The 15,971-nt window shown below is 48.6% G+C and overlaps 1 protein-coding gene across 1 annotated transcript; it reads right to left on the bottom strand.

Moving 5' to 3' along the window:
• Window positions 612-2,414, bottom strand: LOC109724573 (UDP-glycosyltransferase 91C1-like). Its single transcript, XM_020253431.1, has one exon. It carries the CDS (start codon window positions 2,293-2,295, stop codon window positions 907-909), a length of 1,389 nt encoding a protein of 462 aa, XP_020109020.1. The 5' UTR covers window positions 2,296-2,414; the 3' UTR covers window positions 612-906.

The following is a 15,971-nucleotide window of genomic DNA, read 5'->3' as shown; positions in this document are numbered from 1 at the left end:
CGACCCCCAGCTGGTTTTCTCTATGCTATAGCTCGGAGAAAAATAGGGTAAGGTTTTTTCTTTCTCTCTCTAAGCTTTTTTCCAATTTTTGGAGAAGATTTGATGGAATTGAGTTCTTTTCTCTTCTCCTCTTTATGCTAGCTGATAGTAAGGACTTTGGGGGAAGAAGGAGATCCTACAGAGGAGAGTTTCCAATCTCAGATCAAGAGTGAGTTTGGCTTGGAGTTTTGGAATGGTTAGTTCCTTGGTTGCTACTCTATATATGTTTTAGTTGATTTAGAGTTGAGCTCGAGTTGACTCTCTCTATATATGTTTTAGTTGATTTAGAGTTGAGCTCGAGTTGACTCTTGAATGTGTTGTTGAACTTATGTGGCTGAGTATTTAACTTTTTTATAGGTTGGAATTGGTGTGCCCAACCTGAAGTGAAGTATAGGTTAAAGTCTTGTTCTAATCAAGGCATAATTCCACCTATGATAGGTGAATTTTTGAAATCCTCTGTAGAGTGCTTAATAGAAGCTCCTAATTGAGTTAGACTTGTCGATAGGTTGCTGGGAGTTTTTATTCGAAACCAAACAGAGGAATCAAGACGAGTGCTGATTCGAAGCCCGTTGTATCGTAGTAAAGACCAAAACGAAACATGCAATTATTAACGAGTAATCTCCAACACTTACCAGTACAAATTTGAAATTCCCCTAAAAAGAAAAAACACTTGCCAATGCTTGTGGCCAAAAAATGGTTAAAAAGCATCACCAGCAAGAGGAGACGGCGATAAAAACAACAACAACAATAGGGACAACAATTACCACCAACTCACCAATCTCAGCAGCAGCAGCAGAAGAGCAAGGAGGAGGAGGAGGAAACTAAAGAAACACATTTTATTCGCCTATCCGAGTCCTGGACCGAATTCTACTTGCAGGCAGCAGCAGCAGCAGCAGGAGGAGAATGATGATCTCTGAGCAGCTGAACCAGACGATCCACATACCTTTCGTTGCACTCCCTGTTTCCGCAAATGCCCTCCATCTTCTTGGCATTCGCCCTGATCTCCTCGCCTGCTTCTTCTGCGAGGACGAGCCTCACCGCCCGGGCGACCGACTCCTTGGTGAAGGATCCGTCCTCCAGGTCCCGCTCGATCTCGACGCCGACCTTCTTGGCCGCCACGGCCTGCGCGTTGATCCCCTGGTCGTGCAGGACGGGGAGCATCACCAGCGGCCGCCCGAAGCCCAGCCCTTCGATGATGGAGCTCCAGCCGCAGTGCGTCACGAACACCCCGACCGCGCGGTGGCCCAGGATCTCCAGCTGCGGGACCCACCCCGTCGCCACCACTCCCCGCCCGCTGTCGCCCATTCGGGCCACGAAACCCTCCGGAAGAAGCAGCTCCGCCGGCGCCCGCAGCGCCCAGACGAATGGCGCGCCGGACAACTCGAGCCCGAGGGCGAGCTCGCGGAGGAGGTCGGCGTCCAGCGTGGCCTCCGTCCCCAGGGAAACGTAGACCGCGGAGGAGGGAGGCTGTCCGTCCAGCCAGCGGACGATGCTCGACGAATGCGGATCCGAGTCCGCGCCGGCGTTTCGGGCGGGAGGGAGGAGGCCGACGGGAACGACCGGCTTGTCGAAGAAGCCGTGCAGAATGGCGAGCCAGTCGGCGTCGAGCTCGTCGCAGTCGCGGATGGCCATGAACTCGGCCTGGGCCCGGGCGGTGCGCCAGCGTTCGGCGACATTGACGGCGGCGGTGCTGCGCTGGGCGGCCCCCATCAGCTGGCGGATCTGGTAGGGGCGGAAGACCAGGCTGGCGGGGAGCTCCTGCGGCTGCGGCTTCTGCGGCGGCGGGGGGCCGTAGAGGTAGGGGGCGGTGAAGGCGACGAAGAAGGAGGGGAAGGTGTTGAAGAGCGCGCAGGGGATGCCGAAGTCGGCGGCGATGGCGGGCAGCCAGCAGGGGGCGAAGTCGTGGATGATCCAGTCGGGCTTGGGGTCAGCGGAGGAGAGGAAGTCGGCGACGGCGTCTCGGAGGGAGTCGACGGCGGCCAGCAGGAGGTCGGGGGCGTCGGCGGAGGGGAGGTCGGCGGTGGACTCGGCGCCCGGGGGCAGGAGGGAGGCGGAAGAGGAAGAAAAGGGGATGGGGACGAAGCGGATGAGGGGGTGGGCGGAGTGGGTGGGCAGGCGCTGGATGTTGCGCGGGGCGGAGAGGTAGGAGACGCGGTGCCCGCGGGCGGCCAGCGAGCGGGACAGCTCCAGGTAGGGGATCATGTGCCCGAACGCCTGCCACGGGAACACCACGATGTGGAGTGGGCTCTCCGCCATTCTTCTTCTTCTTCTTAATTGTTATCGTAGGAAAAGGAAACGACGAAGCAGAAGCAAAGAGGGTCCGGGGAGGAATAGGGGAAGGAGACCGAGCAGTATTTGAGGGAAAATTAAAGACAACAGAGAGCCGTTCGAGGTCATGGTTAATTAATTCGCAAATTATTCGTAAATTTTTGAAAAAGCGAATTAAATAGTTATATTCGTATTTTTCTAAAAAATTTGAAAAAAAATATTTTTTTTCGTCAAAAATAATTATTCGCGAATATTCGCGATTCGCGAATAATTCGCCCAAAAAAACGGCGTTCGCAGTTGCGGACTCGCGGCCGCTGGTCGCGTCATCGCCACTCTTGTCGCCGAACTCATCTGTGTCCTCGTCCTCTTCCTCCGCCGCCCTGGCCGGCGTCGGGAGCAAGAGGGCCGCAGCGACGGATCCCGTCTCGCCCGAGGTCGTCCGCAGAAACGAAATGGCGCGGCGTTGCTCCTAGTGGTCACGCGCGGTCCACGAGGCCACTTTGGCGTCGTGAACCGCATGAGTGGACCTCCCTCTCATTATATATATATATATATATATATATATATATATATATATATATATATATATATATATATATATATATATATATATATANCGTACTCGGCCACGGTCCGATCCCCCGGCGTATCTCGCGCAGATCTTGCTCCATCTTCTTCTTAACACGGACGAGGAAGTAGTGTTCCAATAAGAGCTCCTTGAACCTCTTCCAAGAGATCGCTGCTAAACCGGTGTTGGGATTATCCTGGATGCCCACCCACCAGCTATAGGCCTTGCCGTCCAAGTGGTGAGTGGCGAGCCAAACTCTGTCTCTCTCCTCCACAAAGGTGTCACGGAAAAACTTCTCCAGGTGTATCAACCACTTCTCAACGATCCAGTGGTCGGCTTTCTCTCCATCGAAGATCCTGGGATCACGCCTCCTGAACTCGCTGAGGCGTTCCATGAGCTGCTGTCGCTCCGCTCCCTCAACCGTCCAGGGAAAAGCTGCCGCTGCCGCAGGCACCTGAGCTGGCGGTGCCGCCAATATCTCCTCCTGAGGTGCTACCGTAGGTGCCGTTCGCGAAGTGTCGGGTACAGGGGACGACCCCCCGGGCGCAACTATCTTTACCGGCGCTGGTGGTACAGGGACCTGAGCCTCCCTGGTAGCTACCTACTGCAGTAGAAGATCCTCTAGGCGCTGCATCTGCCTGCCGTCGAGTCGCCGCCGCCTGTTGCGTCACCAATTCAGTGAGGGCCGCAAGTTGGCTCTTCAACTCACGAACCTCGCCGAATCCAGAGGTAGCGGATGTCTCCGCTTCCTCAACAGTTGCCGCGCCGTCCGCTCTAACATACTTAGAGCGTGTAGTCGGCATCATCACTATAACATCATGAAAGCGCAAGTTAATAAAACCCACGCTATCGGAACCCCGCTCAAATACCAATACCCCAATCATGCGAAAGTAAGGAAGTGTCCCAAACTACTAACTCCCGATGTTACGTTGTCGGCCGCCAACGTAACCCTCCGCGAAGTTAGAAGCTATACACTTCAATTTAACTCCACTTTCTAGAGTTATCAAAGATACCCAATCAAGATACTTTCGCTTACAAGTCGAATAGACCTTGTCTCTCACGAGCCTATTTCCTATAGTGCAACCGGCCTAAGGTTTGCTAGGTCCACTAAGATTCAACCCTAGGCTCTGATACCAAAATAATCTGTCACGCCCCGGGACCCAGCGGAACCCGCCCGACGCGTGTCCAGACCCGCCATACGTCTAAAACATATAAGGCGTCTAAAACCAAAGCGATAAAAGAGACAATAAAGGAAAAAATAACTAGGAGTATCAGAGCAATATACAACATCTAGAAACTAAAGCAAAGTGAAGAGTAGCAGGCTAAAATCACTAATAAAGCCATAAAGTAGGACAACCACAAATCCAATTACAAGAACTAAGAGAGTCCATAGGTGGTCTCTATGCATGGTAAACACAATCTCTCCATCTCCCAAAACATAAAAGGAGGGAAACCACCTAAGAGTGAAAGTAAATCCTCGCTGTCTAGCTAGCGATCCCCTTGCCGCGATCCCATGCCTCCACCGGTGCAGAGGGCTCTGAAAGAAAAACATGAAACAGAGGGCGTGAGAACTATTAAATAATAGTTCCCAATTGGCAATTACTGACTTCAGTGAACTGCGCCACAAGGCCCAAAAGCTACAAAAAGAGGTCAGTGACAAAAAAAACAGTGAAGCGAAATGTAAGTAAAAGTGTAGCTTACTATAACATGAAGTCTCTACTTAGCATGATTTGCATAAGTAATAAAACAACTATATCATGGATGTACATGGATGTGTATACATGAATACCCATAGGTATGCAACCAATACGATGTCCTCAATGCAATTAGTAAAGATATCATTGTTTACTATTCTAGTCGATGTCCAGTCAATATACTAAGCCATCATCTGTCCACATGTCATAGTGAATACTCAAAGTCAAATCTGAAGAGACCCACCCGAAGGCTGTCTATGGCCCTGAGACCCACCCGTAGGCTGTCTGGCCGATGCCGAGCCTAGTGGCCCCGTGGTAGTCATCATCCCCACCCTAGGAATGAGCCTGGCCCACGGCAATCCACTTCGGCGCCCAATCCCGCACGGCGAATATAAATCGCGATGGCCATCTCCGGAGTGCCGGCTTGTAGGGAGCGACCCTCACAAGCATGTGCGAATGAGCACAATGGCAAGTAATCATATGTCCTGTCACAAGTACCAAGTCCTCATGTCTAATAACATGGAATGTATCGAATGTCCCAAAGGCCTATCTCTATGTCATCATTTCTCTAACATGGAATATATAGCAGATATACAATGGCCTAATATTCTGTCTCTATGTTGCAGTTTCATAGTTTACTAGTTCAAGTTCCTCTTGATGACACTTTATGCTGCTAAGTCCAAACATAGTATAATGTTTCCAATACACGAATACGAGCTAATTTAGCATACTAGACGAGAATCCCATTCGTCCACATGAGCACTCCTCACATGCATGAAAATAACCCTGATTATTCTACTATATAGAGTGAAATTTAACTTATACATAAGGCATGCATTTTAAGTGTTCTAAAATTCACATAAATTTCAATTAGCATAGAAATGCATTTAAAAACTACTTTACAACAAGTATAGAGAACATAGGGGCCATTTTGCCCCTCTTCCACGAAGCCAAACCCACCAAAATCGACTTCTTCGTTTAGCCGAACGAAGTGATCCACGAGCTTCCTAGTACCCTAGAAGCATCAAAAATAGGGTTATCCTAACGAAACGAAGAGCCAAAAGCTCAATCATTAACCATCTAGCAAAAAGGGTCAAAACTCACCTTTTGTGAAGAAATCCCTAAACAAGCTTCCAAGGAGAGCTAGAATCCTTCCAATCCCACCTAAAGGAAGATTCTAAACCCATCAATTGGGTTCCAAGGGCCTCAAAACGAAAATCCCCAACTTTAACCCTAAACCCAAAATCTAGGGTTTCATCTAGCAAAATCCATCAAGACCCGAATCTAGAGGAGAGAACTAGCCACAAACCTTTTAGAAGCTTCTTTCCAAGCTCAAGTCCACAAGGTACCAAGATCTTCCTTCCACAAAGCTCCAATCCCGAGCTCAAGGCTTCTCTCATGGAGGAAACCCAACAAAAAGCAAGAAAAACAAGGAGGAGGAGATCAAAACCTAGCCAAATCCCATCAAAAATGGAAATCAAAACAAAGGGAGGAAGACTCACCTTGCTCTCCTCTGATCTAGGGCTCAAAAGAGCTCTCAAAGGGGTTGGGGTGGCATATATAGGTGTTGTAATAATTGCAAACACCCCCCTGCCCGAACAGCAGCCCAGTCTGCACTATGTACCGGTACACGGGATTGTGTACCGGTACACAACCTACGAAAACCCAAACCCGAGCCTCGGGTTTGTCCAGAAGCTGTCTGTGTACCGGTACACGGCCCGCGTGCCGGTACAGCCATCACTGCGTACCGGTACAGCCATCAGGCCCGTACCGGTACACTGCCTGCTGAAGGCTACCCGAGAGCTGACCAAAAATCCAACTTTTTGGATTTTGGTGCAAGGTTTTAAACCACAATTCTCGGGACTCGAACCATGGGTCGGATCACTGTCTACGACCCTCCACAACATGTGGAAACGCTCGGCACACAACCAACACTCGAACCTCGCAATTTGCAAAGGTCCAGTGTGTTACATTCACCCCTCTTAAAAAGGAGTTTCGTCCGCGAAACTCAAAAGCAAAATACCTTAAGCATCTATCTGAAAAAGATGGGGATAGCGCTCCCATGGCTCGCTCTCCAATTCCCAAGTGGCCTCGCGCTCGTCGTGGTTGCTCCAAAGCACCTTCACGTAGGGAATTTTCGGTTCCGCAGCTTCCGCACCTCGCGAGCCAAGATCCTCACGGGCTGCTCCTCGAAGCTTAAATCCTCATGCAGCTCCACTGGTATATCCTTCAAAACGTGAGCTCGGTCATGTATGTACCTCCGAAGGACCGATACATGAAAGACATTGTGCAGGCCCGATAGGTTCGGTGGTAGAGCAAGTCGATATGCTACCGGACCTACACGCTCCAAAACCTCATACGGTCCAATGAAACGGGGGTTCAACCTGCCCCAGATGACAAATCTTCTAATCCCTCTGGTCGACGAGACTTTCAAGAAGACATGATCTCCAATCTGAAACTCCAAGTCTCGTCGACCCTTATCAGCATAACTCTTATGCCTACCCAGGGCTGTCAATAGTTGCTCCCTAGCAATGCGAACCTTGTCCTCTGCTTCTTGGAGCACATCAGGGCCTAAAGCCAGTCTCTCGCCAACTTCACTCCAAAGAAGTGGCGATCTACACTTCCGTCCCTAAAGTGCCTCGAATGGTGGCATCTTGATGCTTGCTTGATAACTGTTGTTATAAGCAAACTCTGCCATTGGTAGATGCTGCGACCATCCTCCCTGGAAGTCGATCACACAGGCTCGGAGCATGTCCTCAAGAGTCTGTATAGTACGCTCCGACTGCCCGTCACTCTGGGGGTGGAAAGCAGTGCTGAAATCCAAGCGCATACCCAAAGCATTCTGTAAGCTTCACCAAAAGTGAGATATAAATCGGGGGTCTCGGTCTGATACAATAGAAGTAGGTACCCCGTGCAATCGCACAATCTCATCCAGGTAAACCTGTGCGAGTTTCTCTCCAGTCCAAGTATTCCCAACAGCTGAATTCTAGTTTTCGCCTTCCTCGTCTCAGTCAAGGGTAAAGCTTAGCTTTGCTTCCACCGCTCTTGTATATGAAATTCCATCAAGTACTCAACTGGAGTACTTACCCGATCATCACTTATCAAAGGAAGGTGATGCCCATTCCATTCATCGGCTCAAATTCCAACGATGATCCTTCAGATCCAAAATCAAATCTCTTCTCGTGACGGTGCAACTGAGTGCAATCTAAGCTAAGGTTACGTATGATGTAACCCTTTCCATCCCATTGCTATTTGCAACGCCCATTCATCCGTCCAATCTTGCTTGGCACGAACGGTTCCAATTCAACATTCAAGGTAGCCATTCTTCCAATAGTAATAGAGATCGACTATCCGTCCAAACTCGCTCATCATGGCGATTACTTGATTCCTCATTTGGCACGGCGATACGATGTCTCCACATCAATCTCAAACTCACAACTCGGGAGTACCCTCAAATCCCCTGTGATACATGGCTAGGGATCAAGCTAAGAAGCTTCATCATTCCACTAAGATCATCATTTTAGCCCCAACTTAAGTCCAAGTAAATTCTTCGCAAGCCCAAGCCAAGGGCCTAGCTTCGACAGAAGGTTCATAACACAATCACATAGAAACTTTCGATCCCAATGCTTTCCTTAGCAGTGGATGCTCCAAGTGTCCATAACCACCGAGCTCAGTCCACGCGATAGAGAGGGATTAATCCATAGTTAAGTAATAACTCCCTATCAAGGTCATCCTGACGCGATTGTCAAGCCAAAGTCAATCCCATAAGTGCTTATATGCAGTGCTATCCCAATGAACTCAAATCCTTGTATACGCTCCAAACAAGGGAAATTAGTAACTTTATACCTTCCCTCTCGCGAGTCCTCCATCCGTCAGTGAGAGTCCCCCAACTCGATCACTTCGAACCTGCCTACGCAGTCCAAACTCGCACCTCCTATAAAAGAAATATCCCAGGTCATCCAAAGGGCTTGGGATTATCATTCCGCAAGTCCCTTCCACTGGTGGAGTACTACAGGCTTGGCAACATCACTCTCGTGAGGTCCCAACCTAGCATCACAACCCGTTTGAGGTGTAACCTCAAACTCCAACATCAAACGGCATTACTCCGATTGTTTACAATCTTATCGAGTACACCAACAACCCAAGGCCAAACGATAAGACCAATGGGCCTCAGCACGGTCCAAACACCCAATCGTGGTTCAATTTGAATCACGATAGTCGACATACAGTCGAAACGGCCCAACCGGTCCCACAACAAGTGAGAGTGCTCCACCACGAAGCAAAACACCAGCTATAAAGCCTCCCCGCCAATCGAGTTTACGATTTGTGACTCGGTTGGGGGCACAACCATAGATCAAAGACATCCTTCATTCTGAGGATTCTTGATCACCAGAACTAATGGCCAGCTAGACCTCGAATTCTCTCCAACACTTACCCAACTTTGGTAAGGGAGACAGTCAACGCAACGAGCGAAAATAAATTCTCAAATAGCACTATTTCGTGCTCAAAGTCCTCAAGGCGAGTCAAGTCAGCTCGTAATCCAAGAGCACTAGGTACCCACAACAACTCCATACAAAACAAGGCCAATCCATTTGTTGGCACACAAAACCATCTCACATGGTAGGGTGTTCAAAATGACACACCCGCTCAACCGATCATCCTGCCTGCGTCGAAGATGTTCAACGCTAACAGTTCCTCGGGTTGGGTCACCACACACTCGGTGCGTCCTCGATCTCACGATCCAACGCGTGGCTTTCCATGCTTCAGGGTCTACGCTCGGACTACCGCCCTGACCAAAACTCTGCCCTACCCGTAGGTACTAGGCCGCTGTCACACACAGCTACTGCGCCTGCCCCAAAGGGCCCCAGGCTCCATAGTCCACAAACGGTCCAGGCACGGTCGTCTCCAAGCACCTTCCGGCGAACAGCTGATCAAGGGATGCAACTAATGCAACCCTCGTGAGATCTATCAGCATAACGAAATATGCTACCCACAACCCGCAAAACAACCGCCTAGCTTGAGGGGCTACCCAACGTCGCAAACAGCGAACTAACAAAATACCATGCAACTCGGCAAATAGCCGATCAGAATATGGATGCAATGTACCAATAGCAAACAATGCACAACTCAAATACCACAAAAGGGACTGATACTTGTAGTCACAAACTCGGCTGCTGCCGCCCTCTCAGTCTGGGCCGTATACATGTGCCGGCTCGGGGCCTGTCGTGACCCCTTCGTCTGTCTCTGGACAGGTGGCCTCCCAGTCTGGTAGTGGGCAGAGGGCGTCCCCCGGCTGGGACCCAGTAACCCTGATGCCGATGCTGATGATGGCGCTGCAACAGAACCCCTCGGGCAATCCGACTGGGTGTGGCCCTCCTGGCCACGCGAGTAGCACCTGCCCTGCCTCTGTGAGCACTGCCGTGGGTAATGACGACCACCGTAGATTACGCAGCTCAGGGTCTGACGATGCTCGGATTCTCCATGCTGCACAGATGGGCCACGTCCTCGCGACTGGCTCCGGTTCCTAGGATATCTCGGCGGCCTCCCAGAGTGCGTCTAACTCGCACCCTCAGCCACAGGCCTCTTGCCTTTCATTCTGTCCAAGTCTTCTCGACGTCCCTGCAAGTCCGCCGCGCCGCTCTCCACGATGAGCGCGCGGTTTACCACATCTCGGTAAGTCTGAAGGTTGGAGGATTGCACCAACCGAAAGATTGACGGCCGAAGTCCTTGCTCGAAGATGCGAGCCTTATTCTCGTCGTCCTGCACAACCAAGGGCACACGGTGTAGTAGCCGAAAAAACTCCCTCTCGTACTCGGCCACGGTCCGATCCCCCGGCGTATCTCGCGCAGATCCTGCTCCATCTTCTTCTTAACATAGACGAGGAAGTAGTGTTCCAATAAGAGCTCCTTGAACCTCTTTTAAGAGATCGCTGCTAAACCGGTGTTGGGATTATCCTGGATGCCCACCCACCAGCTATAGGCCTTGCCGTCCAAGTGGTGAGTGGCGAGCCAAACTCTGTCTCTCTCCTCCACAAAAGTGTCGCGGAATAACGTCTCCAGGTGCATCAACCACTTCTCAACGATCCAGTGGTCGGCTTTCTCTCCATCAAAGATCCTGGGATCGCGCCTCTTGAACTCGCTGAGGCGTTCCATGAGCCGCTGCCGCTCTGCTCCCTGAACCGTCAAGGGAAAAACTGCCGCTGCCGCTGCCGCAGGCACCTGAGTTGGTGGTGCCGCCAATACCTCCTCCTGAGGTGCTACCGTAGCTGCCGTCCGCGAAGTGTTGGGTACAGGGGACGACCCCCCCTCCCGGGCACAACTATCATTACTGGTGCTGGTGGTACAGGGACCTGAGCCTCCCCGGCAGCTACCTGCTGCAGTAGAAGATCCTCTAGGCGCTGCATCTGCCTACCGTTGAGTCGACGCCGCCTGATGCATCACCAATTCAGTGAGGGCCGCAAGTTGGCTCTTCGACTCACGGACCTCGCCGGATCCGGAGGTAGCGGATGTCTCCGCTTCCTCAACAGTTGCCGCGCCGTCCGCTCTAACAGACTTAGAGCGTGTAGTCGGCATCATCACTATAACATCATGAAAGTGCAAGTTAATAAAACCCACGCTATCGCAACCCCGCTCAAATACCAATACCCCAATCATGCGAAAGTAAGAAAGTGTCCCAAACTACTAACTCCCGAGGTTACGTTGTCGGCCGCCAACGTAACCCTCCGCGAAGGTAGAAGCTATACACTTCAATTTAACTCCACTTTCTAGAGTTATCAAAGATACCCAATCAAGATATTTTCGCTTACAAGTCGAATAGACCTCGTCTCTCACGAGCCTATTTCCTATAGTCCAACCGGCCTAAGGTTTGCTAGGTCCACTAAGACTCAACCCTAGGCTCTGATACCAAAATAATCTGTCACGCTCCGGGACCCAGCGGAAGCCCGCCCGCCGCGTGNGTGTAGTCGGCATCATCACTATAACATCATGAAAGCGCAAGTTAATAAAACCCACGCTATCGGAACCCCGCTCAAATACCAATACCCCAATCATGCGAAAGTAAGGAAGTGTCCCAAACTACTAACTCCCGATGTTACGTTGTCGGCCGCCAACGTAACCCTCCGCGAAGTTAGAAGCTATACACTTCAATTTAACTCCACTTTCTAGAGTTATCAAAGATACCCAATCAAGATACTTTCGCTTACAAGTCGAATAGACCTTGTCTCTCACGAGCCTATTTCCTATAGTGCAACCGGCCTAAGGTTTGCTAGGTCCACTAAGATTCAACCCTAGGCTCTGATACCAAAATAATCTGTCACGCCCCGGGACCCAGCGGAACCCGCCCGACGCGTGTCCAGACCCGCCATACGTCTAAAACATATAAGGCGTCTAAAACCAAAGCGATAAAAGAGACAATAAAGGAAAAAATAACTAGGAGTATCAGAGCAATATACAACATCTAGAAACTAAAGCAAAGTGAAGAGTAGCAGGCTAAAATCACTAATAAAGCCATAAAGTAGGACAACCACAAATCCAATTACAAGAACTAAGAGAGTCCATAGGTGGTCTCTATGCATGGTAAACACAATCTCTCCATCTCCCAAAACATAAAAGGAGGGAAACCACCTAAGAGTGAAAGTAAATCCTCGCTGTCTAGCTAGCGATCCCCTTGCCGCGATCCCATGCCTCCACCGGTGCAGAGGGCTCTGAAAGAAAAACATGAAACAGAGGGCGTGAGAACTATTAAATAATAGTTCCCAATTGGCAATTACTGACTTCAGTGAACTGCGCCACAAGGCCCAAAAGCTACAAAAAGAGGTCAGTGACAAAAAAAACAGTGAAGCGAAATGTAAGTAAAAGTGTAGCTTACTATAACATGAAGTCTCTACTTAGCATGATTTGCATAAGTAATAAAACAACTATATCATGGATGTACATGGATGTGTATACATGAATACCCATAGGTATGCAACCAATACGATGTCCTCAATGCAATTAGTAAATATGTCATTGTTACTATTCTAGTCGATGTCCAGTCAATATACTAAGCCATCATCTGTCCACATGTCATAGTGAATACTCAAAGTCAAATCTGAAGAGACCCACCCGAAGGCTGTCTATGGCCCTGAGACCCACCCGTAGGCTGTCTGGCCAATGCCGAGCCTAGTGGCCCCGTGGTAGTCATCATCCCCACCCTAGGAATGAGTCTGGCCCACGGCAATCCACTTCGGCGCCCAATCCCGCACGGTGAATATAAATCGCGATGGCCATCTCCGGAGTGCCGGCTTGTAGGGAGCGACCCTCACAAGCATGTGCGAATGAGCACAATGGCAAGTAATCATATGTCCTGTCACAAGTACCAAGTCCTCATGTCTAATAACATGGAATGTATCGAATGTCCCAAAGGCCTATCTCTATGTCATCATGTCTCTAACATGGAATATATAGCAAATATACAATGGCCTAATATTCTGTCTCTATATTGCACAGTTTCATAGTTTACTATTTCAAGTGCCTCTTGATGACACTTTATGCTACTAAGTCCAAACATAGTATAATGTTTCCAATACACGAATACGAGCTAATTTAGCATACTAGACGAGAATCCCATTCGTCCACATGAGCACTCCTCACATGCATGAAAATAATCCTGATTACTCTACTATATAGAGTAAAATTTAACTTATACATAAGGCATGCATTTTAAGTGTTCTAAAATTCACATAAATTCTAATTAGAATAGAAATGCATTTAAAAACTACTTTACAACAAGTATAGAGAACATAGGGGCCATTTTGCCCCTCTTCCACGAAGCCAAACCCACAAAAATCGACTTCTTCGTTTAGCTGAACGAAGTGATCCACGAGCTTTCTAGTACCCTAGAAGCATCAAAAGCAGGGTTACCCGAACGAAACGAAGAGCCAAAAGCTCAATCATTAACCATCTAGCAAAAAGGGTCAAAACTCACCTTTTGTGAAGAAATCCCTAAACAAGCTTCCAAGGAGAGCTAGAATCCTTCCAATCCCACCTAAAGGAAGATTCTAAACCTATCAATTGGGTTCCAAGGCCCTCAAAACGAAAATCCCCAAATTTAACCCTAAAACCCAAAATCTAGGGTTTCATCTAGCAAAATCCATCAAGACCCAAATCTAGAGGAGAGAACTAGCCACAAACCTCTTAGAAGCTTCTATCCAAGCTCAAGTCCACAAGGTATCAAGATCTTCCTTCCACAAAGCTCCAATCCTGAGCTCAAGGCTTCTCTCATGGAGGAAACCCAACAAAAAGCAAGAAAAGCAAGGAGGAGGAGATCAAAACCTAGCCAAATCCCATCAAAAATGAAAATCAAAACAAAGGGAGGAAGACTCACCTTGCTCTCCTCTAATCTAGGGCTCAAAAGAGCTCTCAAAGGGGCTGGGGTGGCATATATAGGTGTTGTAACAATTGCAAACACCCCCCTGCCCGAACAGCAGCCCAGTCTGTACTGTGTACCGGTACACGGGATTGTGTACCGGTACACAACCTACGAAAACCCAAACCCGAGCCTCGGGTTTGGCCAGAAGCTTTCTGTGTACCGGTACACGGCCCGCGTACCGGTACAGCCATCACCGCATACCGGTACAGCCATTAGGCCCGTACCGGTACACTACCTGCTGAAGGCTACTCGAGAGCTGACCAAAAATCCAACTTTTTAGATTTTGGTGCAAGGTTTTAAACCACAATTCTCGGGACTCGAACCATGGGTCGGATCACTGTCTACGACCCTCCACAACATGTGGAAACGCTCGGCACACAACCAACACTCGAACCTCGCAATTTGCAAAGGTCTAGTATGTTACAGTATATCTGATCTTGAATTTAAATCCTTTATCATCATTTTTCATGAGATTTTTATTTTCAGCCGTTCAATTTTAGACTACTTGTTTGATAGGTAAATGATATCGAAAAATTCTGAAATTTAGTTTCTAAATACTTTTAATAGTGTAGATCAAGTCTAACGGAGCCGATCGTCGATTTGGAAGCCGCATCATCGAAAACAACTTGGTAGCACAGAGCGCTCTGTGCTACCGATAGTATAGTAGCCTAGTTCTTAATTTATTATATATAGTATTTTATTTTTATATAGAAATATTATTATATAATATTTTATTTATAAATTTGTAATTATTTATTAATATTTCTAAATATATAACTCTTATATATTATTAATATATGTTTATTATAATTTTAAATATATTTAAACTATATATAAAAATTATAATAATATATATAGTATATTAATTATTATATATTTATTATATAGCCGAATTTTTCATTCTGAATTTTTAATTGGTGAACGTATAATATCCGTATAAATCACATATTCGAATAATTGTCGAATCCATTTGTAAGGACCGAGATTTTAGCAGTACAGCTAAACTCTCAGTTGACGATATTTTTGTGTGTAATTTAATTACAAAAGGACTCGTCAAGTTTCGGGAGAAACCGAGTTAAAACGGAGATTCTACGTGATTTCCAAGTTTAACTTGAAGTGAATAGTAACTCGATTTTCTGAAGAAGTCACGGTGGGAAGTTGGCTTTTGGCACGTATCGGACACCGTTCATAGCAGTCCAATAGCTCGTTTCGACCGGTTCAACTGTTCTGGAACTATTGGCACTGATGGATTTTGAGTTTGAGGCACGAATTTCGAGAAAATTCAAAAATACATGTTTTATAGGTATTCGTGCGTAGTTTCTTTTGTTGGAGAGTTGGAACGGATTTCGTCGCAAATCTGAGAGCGATCGAGATGAAACGAAATCGTAGCTTTGTTATCTCCATCGTGCTGATTGCACTGGTACGATCCGTTCGCAAATCTGACGGACGGATCTGCAGAAATCGCGCGTTGATCGTGGAGAGGTCGGTGTTGGCAAAATGGTAATTTCGCAAAAGTTGTGACATTTTATGTACCGTTTCGCGTGAGATTGCACGTGGAGGGCTATTTGGGCATATTACACGTACTGGGAGGGACTTAGTATTAAATACTACAGTTCGGGGGGGCTAACTCGTGAAGTTGCACCATGATATATATGTATTTTAGGGTTTCTTCCATCTAATCCTAACCCTAGCCAGCCCCCAGCTACGCTAGTCGCCCCTGCCACCTTCACCTTGCTCCCCTGCCCTAGCCGCGCACCCCCGGCCGCCGTCGGCTGAGCCCCGGCTGCCGCCGAGCCACCATCCATCTCTCTCTCCATCCCTCTCTTTCTCTTTCTCTTGGGTTAGAGCCTGGCCGAGGCTGCATTGCCTCTGGGTCCATCGCCGGCGTCGTCCCGACCTCGTCGGAGTCTCCCCCGCTGGCCACCGCCACCCCGAGCTCCGCCGCTGCCACCTTGACCGAGCGCGGCCACCCCGGATCTGCTCAGGCCGAGCAG

The sequence above is a fragment of the Ananas comosus genome, linkage group 19, assembly GCF_001540865.1.
Source record: "Ananas comosus cultivar F153 linkage group 19, ASM154086v1, whole genome shotgun sequence".
NCBI lineage: Eukaryota > Viridiplantae > Streptophyta > Magnoliopsida > Poales > Bromeliaceae > Ananas > Ananas comosus.
This window is presented reverse-complemented; position numbering and strand designations above follow the sequence as displayed.

Bases quoted from the DNA above. Each gene is read 5' to 3' on its own strand.
- LOC109724573 (XM_020253431.1), bottom strand. From the start codon at position 2,295: ATGGCGGAGAGCCCACTCCACATCGTGGTGTTCCCGTGGCAGGCGTTC.